The 17174-nt window shown below is 43.5% G+C and overlaps 1 protein-coding gene across 1 annotated transcript in view; it reads left to right on the top strand.

Annotated features, from left to right (window-relative positions):
• LOC144719998 (leukocyte tyrosine kinase receptor-like) overlaps positions 1-17174 on the top strand; it is a 106794-nt gene that overhangs the window by 37168 nt on the left and 52452 nt on the right. The window contains exons 3-5 of the mRNA XM_078596401.1: positions 1016-1230; positions 11625-11729; positions 16839-16934. Coding sequence (XP_078452527.1) covers positions 1016-1230; positions 11625-11729; positions 16839-16934 — 416 coding nt within the window. The remainder of the gene's footprint in view (positions 1-1015; positions 1231-11624; positions 11730-16838; positions 16935-17174) is intronic.

Raw genomic sequence — 17174 nt, 5'->3', positions numbered from 1 at the left:
CGTGGTGGGGATGACCATCGAGTACGGGGGATGGGTCCAAAAACCAACTTGCTGTTGTCACTGTCTCTTCCTAGTCACCCCACAACTCAGCAGACTGAGAGCTTGGCGGCACACGATGAAGTCGGTGCAATTCACCAAATTCACCTCCAAAACAATTCGCTACCAGCAAACGCCTGGCCGACACACAACTTGTGTCAATTCACTGCTGGTTACCTTAATGGGAAAGAATAGAATAACAGATCGAGGAAGGATATGGAATTGGTGCACTTCCAGCTAGTGCTGAGGAGTATAGAGCCGTTTGAGGTAGATGGGTCGAGGAATGTAATCAGGCCAAATGTGATCCGTGAAAATACTGCCACTTAGCAACTGTTAATTTCAGGTTGCCACCGTGCTTTTTAAAATTAATATTTACTCGACTGAAGAAACCATTCATTGTATGCACTAATCCGTGACCGCATCAGAAGCATAAAGGTAAACGTGATGTGTACTGTGTATACGAGTTCCTTTCGAGTGCATTTACTATTAAGCACACTTGTGTTCACTTGGGAGGTCACGAAGCAGTGGCCACTGTCGGGTTTTTAAGAGACACTCAAGCAAATCCAGTGAATGCTGGCCCTTCATATATATGTGGGCCTGCATATAGCATCACGTATAGTTGTATAAAGACCACAATTTTTTAGTGGCGGATTTTCGATGATTGAAGAAAACTTGGTTCGTGCAAATGACACAAATTAGAAGGAAGGTTGCAAGTTGCAATGCCATTTGGGGGGCGGTTGACACTTCCAATCATCCATCGTAAGTCAATAAAAAAAACTATACGGTGATAGTAAATAGAAGCCATGCAATAGCTGGAATGACCTCTACCATGAGAATGTGAAAATGTCAACACTCTCAGGGCAACCAATGGTGATGACCATCCGCCCAGGTGTCCTTCGAGCTGGGATGCACTTTGACTTGACGTCGAACGAGCAGCCGATTTGTCAGCCGGTGTCACACCTACCTGCTTGTGTCACAGTTGGACGTTGGTGCGCGGTGTGGTGGGGCGCCCAAGAGGTCCCTTTCTCATCGGCCTGCAATGCACTTGGGGCCCGAGGGAGCAGCAACAAGGGACCCCGCGGAGGCCTGAGGAGGGGCAGCTGCTGCCCACGGCGCAGACGCCACTGCTCAGGGAACGCAGCCCAGCCCTCGTGGCCCTTGATGGCATCACCTTGCGGTGGTGCCCACAGCCAGGTAAGCCTTCGTCTGTTGTTTTCTGTTGTTTTCTACCCACCATCAGCCATGCTCTTTCCACTGTTGGATGAAGGCCTCCCCTAGTCGCCCACAATCCCTCAAGGTCCCACAACGCGATAGCCGATCAAGCTCCTGCACACGAGCCAATCTCATTCCTCCTTCTCCATTGGGAACATTACCAAGCTGCAGCGTGTACGGGCACTGCAAGATCTGACCATGTCCATCCAGTGCTCGCCGAGCTACATTGGCTTCCAGTTGCCAAACGAATACGTTATAAGGTTGCACTCATTACACACAAAGTGCTTGCCATAAGTGAACCACAATACCTTGGTGATCTTGTCAAGGAGCATAAACCATCACGCGCACTTCGGTCATGCTCGCAGCGGCTATTGGCTAGCCATCGAACAAAGGCGGTCACTGCATCGCGCGCTATCAGATGTGCTTCTGCGGTCATCTGGAACGCTCTTACTTCTAATATTAAGAAATCACTGGAGCTATGCACTTCTAAATCATCTAGATTGGCAAACTCATTTGTTTGGAACTACTTTTTATGTGTTTTTAGTTTGTTGTCCTTCCCCCGCACCTCTGATTAGTGTGGTTGGCTACAGTTGATCTTCAACATTCCTTATCATATCCTATGATTAAATATCCCTAGCATCATATGCATTCGCCCCGGGTCAAGGTTCAAAACGAATTGTGTTTTTTTCTTTTAAAAAAATGTCCAAGCAGTTTAAGAACACACTACGAATGCGTCTTCGGAAAATGTCTCAGCAATAACGGTATGCACAATTTAGTCAATTTCATGGATGTTAATCAACATCTTACCTCCGATTAGCACGGTTGTGAAAGAAGTTCACCTCATGTCAGCCGCTTATAAGTGTTTTTTGCATAACACAAAACTACCTCTTATGAACACAAATTAAAGTGAAAAGAGTCACCTACTTCACAATATAGACTCGTCTTACAAAAGTACTGCACTTTAATGGTCCCAATGACAATTTTGTTGCAAAATAATTACATCATTTAAAATTAACATAACTAGCTTTAAATTACAACTGTAATTACCGCACACAAAAATTATCATATACGAGTTACCCTGTACACATGTAAATTCACTACAGGCTTTGTATGGCATAGCCAAAGTGTTTTTTTATATCTGCTGTGAATCTGCAATGCTCCAGCAATATCACCAGCAAATAGGCCATTGTGCATCGCATCTCAAATCACATAGTCGCATGATCCAAATGGCCTCATAGATATCGTTATATTGAGGTTAAAGGGACCAGAATTCCTATACACTCTGGCTTCAGACTTACATGGCATTCCTCTCAATGCATGTAGTTTTTTTCCACCAATTCCACCAGGCAGAATGGATGTGGCACCACTCAGCAAGAGACCTGGCAGCCAATCATCGTTGTGGGAAGGAGCCAAGGAGACTCAACTGAATGCATCGTCCGATGGCATCATCCTAGCCAAACCCACAAGGTTGAGCCAACCAAGCAGGCCTTAATCCGTCTCGCGCACAACGTGAATTTTGGAAAATTGTGCCACTATGCTCTCTCAGCGGTTTGTGGACAAGCCATGGCCATCAACGTCGATTGCCAAGATTATGCAAACGGTGGGAATATTTCCACAATCTATAGGCTCCGCCCTACCCCCCATACATTTTGAGCCTTTCTGCCAGTGCGCGGAATCGACCCGAAATGAATTGCAAATCTGTGGAGAGGGGCTGATTTCCCATAAAAGCAGCCATCTTTCTGCCAAATTGAGTCTGAATATGGCCCAAATTGTTGCGACAAATAAAAACCCCACAAATCATCGATGCACAGTTTGATAGGGTGTCACTTATTTTTTCACATGACTCCAGCCTCCAAGGCAGGGGCCTCCAAGGCAGGGGCTCAGTGTGAAACTGATTCAGGATTCCTTAAAGTGCTACTGGTTAGCCGTGGCACAGCTGCCGCCCGTGATTACCGCGATTTTTGCTGCCACATCGTGTAATTAGTGCAACGTGAACGCGAATGATAATGAGTGCAATGTGAACGCTAATGATAATTAGTGCTGCTGATGAATGCAGCTGTGCCCACAACAACACAACCACCCCACTTTCCCCCCAAAAAACATTTTTAATACTGCATCCCCAGCTTGCCGGCAGTGCGTTTATTGGAAATAATACTGGCATTTAAGGCTGTGGTGCACAAGGGGTTGGTGAAATGCTGAGATAATCACGTGACTAACATTCACATGCGCAGCTATGAGGCAGCCTGCAGTAAGACATTTTATGACCTATTCGGTGCAGTTATTTTGATTACATCTCCATTGGTGATTGTGTGTTTTCTCTCTGGACGCTCCAGTTTACTCCCATATACCAAGTTACCATAGATGGAAAGGGTTGAACATCTCAAGCCTGAAACTGTTCTGAGACTCTCGCTTTTGTGTCGGATACACTTTTGTGTCGGTCACCCGGCAGGCAGGGAGGCTCTGCCCCTCTCCCTTTTTGAGAGGTCTGGAGCAGGGGCCGGCAATAAAAGTAACGAGAAGAGACACTTTTTGTTCGAATTCGATCAACAAAACTCATTATTTCAAGAGCCGCGACGCGTGGTGAATAACGTCACGGAGCGGTCCCTCCAAAGAGCCGCATGCGGCTCCGGCACCGCAGGTTGCCAACCGCCGGTCTGTGGTGATCACTCCTCGACCATGCAACAGGCTCCCTTTTAGGCGTTTTGCATCTCCTCGCAGGAAGTGTCCTCACAAAGGCCTCCTGCCCCACACTTGATTCACCTGAACACGAACACTCCCCGTGCTCCCCGAGCCCTTTAACCCCCTTTGGTGGGTGGGGGGAGGGAGTTCCTTGTCCGATTTGTTCCACTCATCCTCTGGGCCCCTTGCCTTTTTGTTCCTATAACCTGCTGGGCCCTTGGGGGCCCTGACGTGCTTTGAGACTCGCCTACACTGACCCAAGAGTTGGCTGTGTCCTCTCTTGCCTCCCCCAGCAGGACGCTCTGTATCTTGACACTTAAGCTCCCCCAGGATTCCTCCCAAACAACTTAACAGGGCCCTCTCCTGAGCCCGACGGCTTCCTCGTACGCCTCACGACCCGCATTCTGCACGAACTTCTGACTGACCTGGCCGCTTACCCACAAACAGAGGCCCAGCACTGGTCCCGGATTGCCCCTTCAGGGCATCCACGGCTTCAAAGGACCACTTGCAGTGATGTTTCATGCTTGGAAAGAGCGAGATGGATTCTGACAGTGCCGCCATCCTTTTCCATGGCATTTTCGTGCCAAACTCTAAAGCCTCCATTCCATTGTCGTAAGACAAAGCTTCGCAGAGTCTCAGGACAGTTTTGGGCAGATTCAGCTGGAGATATTCAACTCCCCTTTTCATTTATGGTCACGCTCCCTTCTTCTCTCTGTCACGTGGAGGCATGGTACTGCCCGGGGAAATGGAATCACTGAGAGTGCGGATTGCTAAGCTGAACTGATCAGCAGTCTCGACACTTCTTTGCGCGTGCGGCCATGCTAATTAGCCGAGTGGGCTGCACTGTGCGGCCCACTCGCACCTCGAGCCACCGCCGTTGCCTGCAGGACGTTTTGGGCGTCCTGATTATGGGGCCGTCCGTAAATGACGTCACGCGATTTTGGAAGATTTTTGACCCCCACCCCCCTTCGTCACACGGCGTCACAAAAAGTCAGACCCCCCCCCTCAAATATGACGTCACAAAGCTCTGCCCTCCCCCTAAAATATAATACATGCTTCAAATCGCTTTAAACTATTGTCATTGTAGTGCGTATTTAATGTGGCGCTGCACTCTGATGTTGTAGGAGAAAACATTTATTAAAAAGTCTATTTAATTAAGTAGAACGTGTTGTCTAAATGTATTTAAAGTTGCGCATTTTGATGTGACGTCACATTTCTCACACCCCCCCCCTCGTCACGCATCGTCACAAATGTCTGACCCCCCCCCCCCCCTAGGTGCGTGACGTCATTTATGGACGTCCTGCTTAGTGAAAACCCTACTCTTAATCCCACTCGCACAAGCTAATTTTACCATTAAGCTACGTGAGCTGAAACACTTGTGAGCCCTGGCTCAGAAACTAAAAACCCTGAGAAAATGGTGGCAGGAAGGGGTCTTATGGTGGAGGTAGGGGCATTCTCTCGAGGGGTGGTGGGTAGCCAGAGCCCCCCACCCAGCTCAATCAATAATCAATTGATGAGTTTCCGGATGCCCAACCTAGGACGGAGAACAATAGTATTCGTAAGTAAGTAAAACTCATCTTCTTGGTTTTTTCGTTAAAGTAACGTAGAATGGAAATAAAAAAATAATAAAAAAAAACATCATTTAATAATTCTTACGACGTTTCGGCCACAACGCAAGCAGCCGTCCTCAGGTGGAGAGCAGGTCTGTCGAGAAGACACCTGAGGACGGCTGCTTGCGTTGTGGCCGAAACGTCGTGAGAATTATTTTGTAATGTTTTATTTTTATTATTTTATTATTTCCATTCTAAGTGACTTTACCGAAAGAACCAAGAAGATGAATCCTTGCAGTCACGAAAACTTTAAATCGAAAAGTAAAACTCAGTTTTATATCGCGCCATTCACACAAGGCAATCAGGGCTTTACAATAGAATCCCAGTAAAAAATCCTTAACATTAAAACTAATTAGAAAACAGCACTACGCAGTTGGCTATGCAAGAGAAAATTAATGTGATTTCAGACGAGCCTTGAAAACCTTCACTGACGGGGCTTCCTAATCGACTGGTGCAAGACATTGCACAAACGACGCCCCTGACTACCTAAAGTTCACTAACCCATTGAACGCAGATTTTGTCTTTGGTACACTCAGATGCCTGGATTTGGTGGATCGAAGTTGCCAGACAGGGGCATACGGTATTGAATCGGAGCGTGTAGGTAACCAACATACGAAGAAACTAAAACATTATTATAGATCACGAATATTGCATGTTGTTCAATAGTGATTGTCTATTGAAAATATTGGCCCCTGCCGTAGGCATTTGTGTGGTGGAGATTGAGTTTTATCCTTTCATGTGTGTGGCTTTTTCTAGACACCCCACTTTCATTCTGACAAAACTTTTTTTACGCTTCCAAATGCCAGAAAGTTTTCTGAAAACATTGAGACAATGCAAAGGCTTTCCTGTATAAATAAAATGGTTTATATATGGCCCGTATAGCCAAATATGGAATCATATAATTTTTTGCACGAAAATTTTGTCATGCATAGGGGTGTACCATTGGATAAGGTCCTTAGTTAGAAATTGCACGGCGATATCTCATCCAATCCAAACTGTTGGTTCGGGAGATTACTTGAACACTTTTACTATTGATATTGACTGGAATAAAAATGGAAAACAATGATATAATTGCATCAGTTTATGTCCGATCTTTTTGTAAAATCTCTATCTTTTTTATATACAGAAAAAAAATATTTAAAAATATACTTTAGTCGATTTCATGTGCAGAGAAACAGTTAAAACTCTATAAATAATAAACAAAATAAAATAAGTAATATTTAAAAATACTTTTTTTTAAACACGCTTTAATGAAATGTACCGTACAAGTAATGGCAGAACTCCACGACTCCAGGAAGTGGCCGCAAAGCTTGCCATAACGTAAGGGCCGTGGTGATTTACAGCCAACGTTAGTTGAGCGTGGACAATTAGACCCAACCCGAAACATAACATATAAAAAAGATTGTTTAAAAATATGTTTTATGATAGGATATAGTATTGTCACCAATATGACATAAGTATACCAAGTTTGCAGTCGATACCACATTGAGAAGTGGGTTAAAATTGAGTTACAAGATTTGAGGATACGACAACAACAGAGTGAGTTAAATAAAAGCGTGTAATAATAATGATAAACAATATTAAACACAATTTATAGCACGTACATATTTCACGAGTCAGATGCACTGTATCTCAGCCTCGCTGTGCGCTGCGTTGCACCGCTAATCGAGTAGATAACCTTGCGTTCAATAAACCCTCGGAGCCAGGATGAACGTCCAACTCCAATCGTCATTTATTGATTGTAACAAGGTAAAACTGGTGAGAAAACACAGATACAGCATCTGTTATAATCCGGAAACACCAACACAATGAACACCACAGCATCAGAACATTGTCTTAGATAACAATAGATCCTGGACGGACCAGGCCCCTACATTACCACTGAACAGCTAGACAAGAACACAAGCTGGTGCGTTGCATACAGGCACATCGTGTATTCATCCCACTGCACCCCAAATGTACAGCATTACACATAACACTAAACTGTGGATGAGATGCTTCGTCATTATTTGGTTCTTTTCGGTTAAGTCACGTCTAAAAATAAAATAATAAATTAAAATAACATATTACGACGTTTCGATTGCAACACAAGCAATCATCATCAGGTATAAAAGAAATAGCAACAAAATCATCATCAGGTATAAAAGAAATAGCAACAAAAATCTGAGAGTAAAGATGCTTCGTCATCTTTACTCTCAGGATCGCAACATAGGCACAAGTCTGACTCGACCTACTAAATCACAAGTAACATCCACAATAAGGAAAGTCGCAGGCTTTGTTACTAACTAGGCCTCGTATTTACTACAACAACTTAACGGCACCATAAAGGCATTTACATCACTATAACGGTAATTCCAACATTACAACAGCATTGTCAATATTATAGAAATATAAACAACTTACAGACAATGCTTCTTAAGCTCCCACAATGGACAAGTGCGGCTGTGGTCTCACTGAGATGCGATGCGTGCCGCCATCTTGAATTATCAGTAAAATGGCCGAAGCCCGCGTGGTTCACTGAAAATCTAAAATCGTCACTTCCTGGTCACGTGACCAAAATTAGCATAAAAAAACAGGAACGTCCTGTGAACGTACGCTCCACATCTGCCGTGAGGCAAGACACACTGCCACTCAATACGAATTCCCAAAGGCAATGACCAAAACAAGGAAGTGAAGTGGTCCTGCCCCAACCAATGAGTTTACATTTGCGTTGCAGAAACATTTCAAAACTTAAATGGTATGCTTTTTTATGTTGTTATAGATTTAACAGAAAACCCAAAATAAACACATTTTAAAACACCAACTATCCCTCTTATGTATCACACATCCAAACTTTAGTATCTAAACATAGTTTTTGTACATCGAGGTTTACTACTTAAATCGTATAATTTGTGTATTTTTCTTTCAGTCCCTGACCAAAACGGTCAGTCAGCCTTCACTAAATGGGCGAATATTCGATCCGTGATGCTACACTTAGTGTCTTACGGCCCTCAGCATTGAAGAAAACCTTCCTCTTCAAATCCAGGCTCAAGACGTATTTCTCTTCTAGCGATCACGACTGTCTCTTCCTATGAAGTGAATTCGATGCACTTCTGCCATAGAAATATTAAACTAAACTAAAATAGCATCGTCTCAACCCCCCCCCCCCCCCCTCTGGCCTACTCCTCTCTTTCCCTGCTCAATAACATTCCCTTCTTTCGTGCTGTGCGCGGTGCTTTTAGCGCCACAGTGCGTGGATTTGTAGCGTTTATTTTCATTTGTTTGCTGGTGACGGTGTATTTCATATCGAAATCGCCTCTAGTGCTGCTGCTGCTGCTGGTGGCAATAAAAGTTGTTTAAAAGTCAAAAAGTCTTCTTCAAACTCTTTACATATCCTGATTCCCCCCCCCCCCCCATGTTTGAAATCACAACGAAATGCGATTGCATTTAAGAACGTTTCACAAACTCACGTGAAACTGCACTGTGTGGTGCAGCGCCCTCTGTCTGAATCTGCCGCGACAGATTGTGACTGGCAGACTTTTTTTTAAATGTCACGACTCGGTAATTGTTTTTGTGTGTATATGTTGCGCTCGAGCATTAGCGTCGAGCATTGTTAACCATGTTTACAATGTCACCTTTGCCTTAATAGTGGGGAGGCATCCGGGTCGGCTCGCCCATCACAGCTTCCCTTCACTGCTTTCTAGTGCCACAGTCGTGGGGGGTGGATGGAGTGGGGCTGGGAGGGGGCAGTGGGGTTTGGCAGCCGTCACCGTTATCAATTCGGTACTACAAAGCACTTAATGTAATTAAATGTGAAGTTCCTGCGTCACGGGATGTGGGTCTGTGTACTTGATGCATTGTACATCACCGGAGGTCAGCACCCCGAGCGGTAATGCTGTCGCGCTGTTCCGCATCTCGCGACGCGTTCGCAAAATGAAAAGGGAAGGACCCCCAGCCTCGACGAGTCCTGACGACTCGCTTCTGTGCGCTTTGGCACGAGCGCTTCAGTAAACGAAAACGGCAACAAAAAATGTCATCGTCTCTGCCAAGATGAGCAAACGTGGCTTTGGTCATCATCTCCATTGCCGCCGCCGTGTGTGCTCGGGTCACTGTCGCGTGTCGCAAGGCATGCATGTCTGATGTCTCGTTTCGCGTGCTTGGGAGCTTCTTTGGGAAAGTGAATTCGTCGATATCTTGCTGAACAGCGCGTGGTACAATCCAAATGCACATCAGAGAGCTGATAGATCACAAGCGTGACAACTACACACAATACAATATCTCCGATGCTACTCAATGCCACATTTCTGTGGTGGCGGTGAGTGTCTTCATAATTCAGGCACCGTTTGATGATCTTAATATTAAATAATAACAACTAACTTAATTATGCACAGGTGAATTGCTTTTGGCTCCCCCACAGTGATGCTAATTCTGGCAGGTCGTGAGGGATACGTGGCTGAGTGTTGTGGTGCTGTAGTAGAGCACTTCAAAAATTATCACAAGGTTTGGATTAATTTGTCTTACAAAGAACTTGGGTCAACAACAATATAAATATAACATTTCCACCACGGGCTAAAGACTGCCCACAGAGATTAGTGCTATGAATGTGATCATTTTAGCATGGACAGAGACTCATAATCTATACGTAACCAAACACTTAAGTTGGACGAACGGTAATCAAGTGCTGTTGAACATGAGAGGAGGTGTCACGCTGCTGTGAGGGCATTGTACCACCCTACCATTCTCCGTGCTAACAGTTTTAATTTAGGTTTGTTTTACCTGTTTATTTTTGTCATCATGTATACAACATCCACGTATTAAAACTATGGCACGTTTTCAGTCCACTGCTGGATGACGGCATCCCATTCCATACACGACGTAAATAGTGAAACAGGAAGTGCATTTATTGTATGTAAGGTGCAAATAAGAAAGACACATTCTGGCCCTTACAATTTTATGAAACAAATTTTGCAAAGGATTCATCAGTGACTTCTCTACCAGATGGGTGCAGACAACACAACCCCTCTCAGGAGGCCTGGTCTGGTGGGTGCTCAGCAATGATATAATTTATCATTGTCGCATGTTGAATTCACAATCTAATTATCCACCTGGTTTTAGATTCGCTTTCTCTCTCCCCTTGGACTCAGACCTTTGGGTACAACTCCAAAAGCTGTCTCGCAAACCTGTTCATCTTAATCCTTTACACCTGTCCATCCATTCTCAATATTCTGTCCTGATTATAGACTGCAATTGCATCCCAAACTTTAAGTTTTATTGAGAGGTTTGTAAAATAAATGGCATCTGCAGTGCATTGTGGGAAGTGCAGCTTAGTTTCGTTTATATGTGACTCACGTTGGCAGGTAGGTAAAATCTATTTTGCTACTACACCAACATGTGTAAAAAAAAACACATGTTGGTGTAGTAGCTGCGAGTGGTCACTACAATTCACCTTCTATCTTCTTCTTTCGTATGGCATGTAAGCAATAGTTTGTATAGATGTCATAGTTCAATGTTAAGGTCCTTCGAGCAATCCAAGGTGGCAATAGATGCTGTATGGATTGCAGTGATGCTGCCAGGGTGTGCGTGGACGGCCAACTCGTTGGTGATGTGTTTGATGGTTTGTGCTTTACCACAAGCGCAGTGTGATGCTTCTTTTGATTTGACATTCATGTAACGTGTATGCGTCCGAGCCCCGGTTCAGTGTGGGGTCTACAGCCGTCGTGAGAGAGAGAATCCCGGCACTTCCACGGTCGGGTTCTCAATGATGTTTTTGTTTGCCAAGTTCATAACCGCCCACCCTTCAGACCATCGAGTTCCGGTGTCTTAATTTTTAGCTGCCAGATCGGAGGCGCTGTAATCTGCTGGGAGAGTAATGCGTCGAATACCTCACTCTGATTAGCTCCGATTGAATCACAAGCCTGCCATGGTGTTCCCAATAAAATTCAGACTTTCCTAAATTTAGTTGCAAGCCACGAAGTGGCTGTGTGTGTACAGCTTTATCACGAGGCAACACATTGTTCTCACTTCAGAGATGAACGTAACGTATTATGTTTGTTTGCTTCATGTTGATGTTGTTAAAAGATCTGCTCGCTGTTTACATGTTGCATGCAGGGTCCTGCTCGCTGGAAGAGAGCAGTTGCAGTGGGCCGACTGTCCCGAGTAAAAGCGACGGGACTCGGGAGCAGGAGGTCGCAAAGATGGCTGCACCAGCGAGACGTAAGCGTCTAAGTACAGGCATACATCACTTATAACCAGCATTGTGGATACCACCAGCAGAAGCATTCATACGGCCCCTGGAATCAACAATTTATTTTAACGTCGAGGTTAAAAACAAGAACAGAAATCATGCTCTAATCATCATAACGGTATAATTTTTTTTCATGTTATCAGGAATATCTACATGATAGAAATATGCAAAGGGATTCTGCTTTGAACAGATAGGAGAAGAATTGGTTTCGAGAAATTGAGAAGAAAATTGCCCAGGAACACTTTGCAGTGAGAACGCGATCCGCACTCTCGTAGTGCTGCTACATTGCATCAGACAGTGCCCTGCCTCCTCGCGACAGAGAGGAGAAGGCGGCGTTACCATAAATGGAAAACATCTCAAGCTAGACCTGCCTAGAAAGGTGTCCCGGCAGGTCTGCAACCAAGTCAAAAGACATGGAGGTTTTAGATTAAAATCCCTGCTCACGCATTCTCTTGGCAAATGCAGGCATGGCACCACAACACGCATGGGAAGGGAGTCTCACATCATGTGTGTGATCTACCAATCATGACCTCGACATATGATAGCTATACAAGGCAGACCCCTGATGAATCTTGGTTTGTGATGTAATTTCCTCGTCATTCCACAATGTAATTTTGGCTATGCCCGCTGTAAGGGCATATGTAATGGAAAACTACTCATCTCTCATGCAGATATCAAAATCGAGATGTATTCGGAGCTCTTATTTCGTGCAATTAAGGAAAATGCTTTTCTGCCTATTGTCAGCGGACAAAAAATGTCAAAATGGGAAAAAATATTGCCATTTCATATTTTCCACCCCCATAATATCCAATATAAATGTATTTTATGTGAACACATGAATTAGACCCATAATTTATGAGAAAATTTAATAATCCAGGCAAATGAAGTACAATCACAGAAGGTAGTTCAACAATTGGTGAATGCTATACAAATGATAGCAAAATAAAAACGTATTCTTGCCTTACCATTATGTGAGAGTTCTAAAATACATTTGTTAATATTGCGAGTCATAGGTCCAATTCTGGCTCTGCCACAATTTGGACGATTTAAGAAGCAATGTTTTCAGGGCAGTAACAATATTGCAAATTAATCTGCAATTAAATAATGTATTGCAAAGTTGGTCATCGATTGAGCCACCGTATGAAGGCATATGGGTTAATCTGGAACAGAGACGCATATGGCCCTTGGTGTGGTAGTTTTATGCAACACTCAAGTGAAAAATTAGCACAATAAAGCAAATAATAAATAAGCAAAGGGGGTAAAACAATTTAATTGCTTTCGTGGAAATGTTACAAAAGAGTAAATGAATATGGTTTATATGATCAGATGTTATCATGTTCACATAGGTCATAAACAAGAGTAGCTGATTTTCCTCCAGCCTTGTTCAATATTATCTCTGCATCTTTAACCACCCCACATATGAAACGATTTTCATGTTTTAAGTAACCATTTTATGCTTTTACAGTCACCCTGTAATTTGTACACATTCCTTTGTTGTAAGATAGTAATAACAACAGGAGAATCTTGCATTGGGATAGTTGACCAATTCTATTGAAAGGAATGCCTTGCCTATGAGAGGAAACGTGAGGCAATGAATTAAATCACAGTCTAGGTCTGCGAGAATTCTCCTCGCTGCCCATCTGCTTGACCGCCATGTTTTCTGGCCACATCACATCTGGGAATTTCACATCTGCGCCAAAAACGCCTGCGGTGCTGTCTCCTTGCTCCGCTGTTCATCTCTGTTGATGTCCCCGAGACAGCGGGTTCCACATTCAACACCATCAACAATTTGTCATTTATTCAGCACCGAAACGCCCCCGCTCCTCACAGCGTCACACTGCCTTTGTCTCCTTTGTGTTGTTTACAAACCAACACCAGGTACTGATTTAACGCCGAGTCATCCGCTGCACCAACTTCAATGGACGAGGTGTCATTTGTAAGCTATGATACGATAGGACATTTTATGCCAATTCGGTCAAAATTATTCAAGCATCTGACATGTGACCAGATAACCATGTGATCCAATAATTTAGCTTACCATTCCCACAGCGTTGTTTCTCCACTCTACCACTTACAACAGAGCTGCATGTTTTTCTTCTGATTTTCATTTCGATGACGTACACGTACGATTCAGCAGTACACACACATCATCGGAACGGAATCGGAAGAAAACATTAAATAACTTTATCGGTAACGAGGCTCCCACAAGGCTATGTGGGAGGGTGCCGTGGCACAATTTGGCGCCAGCTATCATAGAGTGCGGTCGTGTCGCTACAGTTTTCTACGATGAGTACAATGTTTTTTTTTTAAAACAACAGCTGTATGCCTCTCTCAATAAAATTAACAAGAACCACGTGCGCGTTCCGAGATTCAGCGGTGAACGGGACCCACCCTGCAACTTGCAGACGTCTCGGAACGGGAAAGGGTTAATGGAATTCACTCTGCAGTCGATCCTTAATATGCGACTAAATTATATATGTCTATGTAACTCATTCTGGATATTGTATCAATTTTAATGAATAAGATGCCCTTTGAAAGCTTTTTAATATGTAGGTTATGGTTATGAAGTGTACCTTAGGGCCAATAATTTGCCTGATCTGCCCCGTTGCTGGCTGCTCATCAAGCTCATCTTGAGCCCCATTTTTTAATTATAGAATGGAAAGGCGTCATTCTGTTTTTGTTCATCTGTTTATCAACTGTGACGATTGCTCATGAACCCACATTTAAATGTGCAATTGCGCGAGATGTTGCCTTATTCTATTATTATTACTGTGTATTGTTTTATTGTGTTATTTAAATTAAATAAATTCACCAAATCACAGTGGGGGGGGGGGGCAGGGTAAATACAGTTCCTCGATGTGATGTATTACCTTTGAATCGCAATGGGCTACCTCCTAGTATACAATCATCCATACACACAAAAGCGCACAATTGCACATTTAAATATCGCCATCGTGTTTCCTTTCATCTTGGATGATTAGTGACCAAGCCAATGCCACTGACTCGTAAAATATAAATGTGGGAACAGAGTAATTTAAACCAGTGACACCCGCCACCGTTCTGTTATTTACCTATTTAATCAGGTGTGTTTTTTTTACAGGCAGGCATTTAAATTAGCCACGTTCATGTGGTTATAAAATATCCACACACTCTCTCCTTAATGCATTGTCAGTGTTTTTTTTTAGCTCTCTGTCTTTTGCTGTATGAGGCTTTGTAAACACAATATGCACAATTCACTTAAACACGCTTCCATCCTCTCCCCCCTGTTTAATATGCAAATTTGTACTTTCTCAAGACTTTGAACAATTACTGCACAAGGGAATGATATTAGCTGTAAAATACCCGCACCACAGCTTGTGCTCATTCCATGAACTGCTCTCCGTGAACAACGTAATTATCCGTTCCCAATTTAGAAGTGTTTTATTTTAATGACGGCTCTGCTCATTTGCCTCGAGGCCTCATCGCCGAGCCTAGATGCTTGCAGCTAAGCATTTCACTGGAGATCTCATCTACGTGTAAAGGATGCCACGTGGTTCCCCCATGAACGGTAACCAATGTGCGGTCGCGTGTCAACTCATGGAAATGCGCGTAGCGGCTCGAACGTGTTCAAATATCATGTATGCACACAAGCCAGCAAGGAAGCTAGTCTCCCCTGAAAAAAATGGCTTGCATCGCAGTTGGCTTTCAAAATGTGACATGGAAAACGTGAATTAGAGAGAGAACAAAAATAATACGACAAACATACACATTGTAGAAGATAATGGTGTTGTTTAAAGTGTTCCTGTATTTATGACCGTTATGATTTTAGTAAAAAACAAATACTTGAATAATATGTGCAGTGGTTTTAATTATTATGAATGTTAGCTGCTATTTGAAATCACATCAAATAACCACTGTTGTATTGCTAGATTTGTTTATCATGATTTTTAATATGCTTTTACATCAAGGCAAGGGTTACAGTGCCAGATGGTGCATATACTCACTTGTTTTTACATATAAGCTGAAGGAAAACAGAACAAATAAATACTAAACCTAATAAGAAAAGAAAAAAAACTATTGTGGTAAGGAGATACATTTAAAGAACGTTTTGTACTTTGGTATAAAAAAAAACGTTTTAGTCATCAGTGCCAGCATGCACAGAGGTCTTCATTTAACCATTACTTTCATATACCCCTGCAGGGTCACGAATGGTGATGCAGAGAAAAAGGCTTTGGGGCACCTTGTACCGGCCCCCAAAAGCCTTATCAGCATCATGTTCCTGACCTGGCGGGATAATTGCGAACAAATCGGTTAAAGAAGACCACTGCGGACGACCAACAATAGAATGCAACGTAAAAAATGCCAAAAATGAAAAGGCATCTTGCTGTGCAAGATGTGGGAAGGATGTCGATGTTTAATGTATTTTACGCAGGGATACTCTAAGGAATAATTGGCAGGAAGGTACATAAATAATTAAGCAATGCATTCATGGTTTAGAATCAATAAAGAATACATTCATAAAGAGAGTTCATTCATGGTCCCATTGACCAGCCTTCGTCATTATCAAGTGCTTTTGCTCATTTTCATTGAGCTTTTATTTATTCGTATCATGTAGCTGGTTTATCCATAGGACGAACACTGCAGACCTTCTACAAATTGGCATGCATTTAATTGCCTCTGGAGATGTAATTGGCAGCAATGTCTCCAGAACAGGATTCGAGCTCCGAACTTTCTTTTAGGCATTCTAGCAATCCAACCGACGTATAAACTGGGCCCATTCCCGCCAGGGGCAGACCTTCCGGCATGTGTCTGCAGAATGCATGAGCCAGAATTCTGCATGAATATAAATGGACCCCATCCCCCATTGGGGGCTAATCTCACCGTGCCGATCGAGTCGACGTGGGATCAGTGCGGACTGAGGCATGGCTGGTGGGGAAAACAGTCCTTAATTAATTTCATATCCAGGAATCGGGCCGACTTTCTGCAAATACTAATGAAGTGGGCCCATTGTTACATCCACGTTTTTTTGGTGGGTGGGGGGACGGGGGGGGGGGGTGAGGCTTGATAGTTCCCTGTGCTTTCTTCCATGCCACCCCAAGCGCAAGCACAGAAGAGTCGTCGATCGGTGGACATCGATTTCCAGGACTCGAAACTTGATGGCCTCGACTTGGAGCTGGAGCTGAACTCCACTCAGAGTATGGCCAGCACCACTATTCATTTTGCGAACAAAAAGCTACTCAGGAACGGTCGTCAACTAAGTTCTTATTTAATTTTAGTCAATGATGACTTTGAGTGGACAAAAATAACCAAGCTTGATGATGACAATGACTACTTACTAAAAAGACCAACGCTTCACGATGACGGGCGTAATTGACTCGTATGGATGAAGACAGCCTTAGCAATGCACCGAGAGAGACCAAATATGATCATTTGCT

The sequence above is a fragment of the Lampetra planeri genome, chromosome 7 (assembly GCF_965212315.1).
Source record: "Lampetra planeri chromosome 7, kcLamPlan1.2.h2, whole genome shotgun sequence".
Lineage (NCBI taxonomy): Eukaryota > Metazoa > Chordata > Hyperoartia > Petromyzontiformes > Petromyzontidae > Lampetra > Lampetra planeri.
This window is presented reverse-complemented; position numbering and strand designations above follow the sequence as displayed.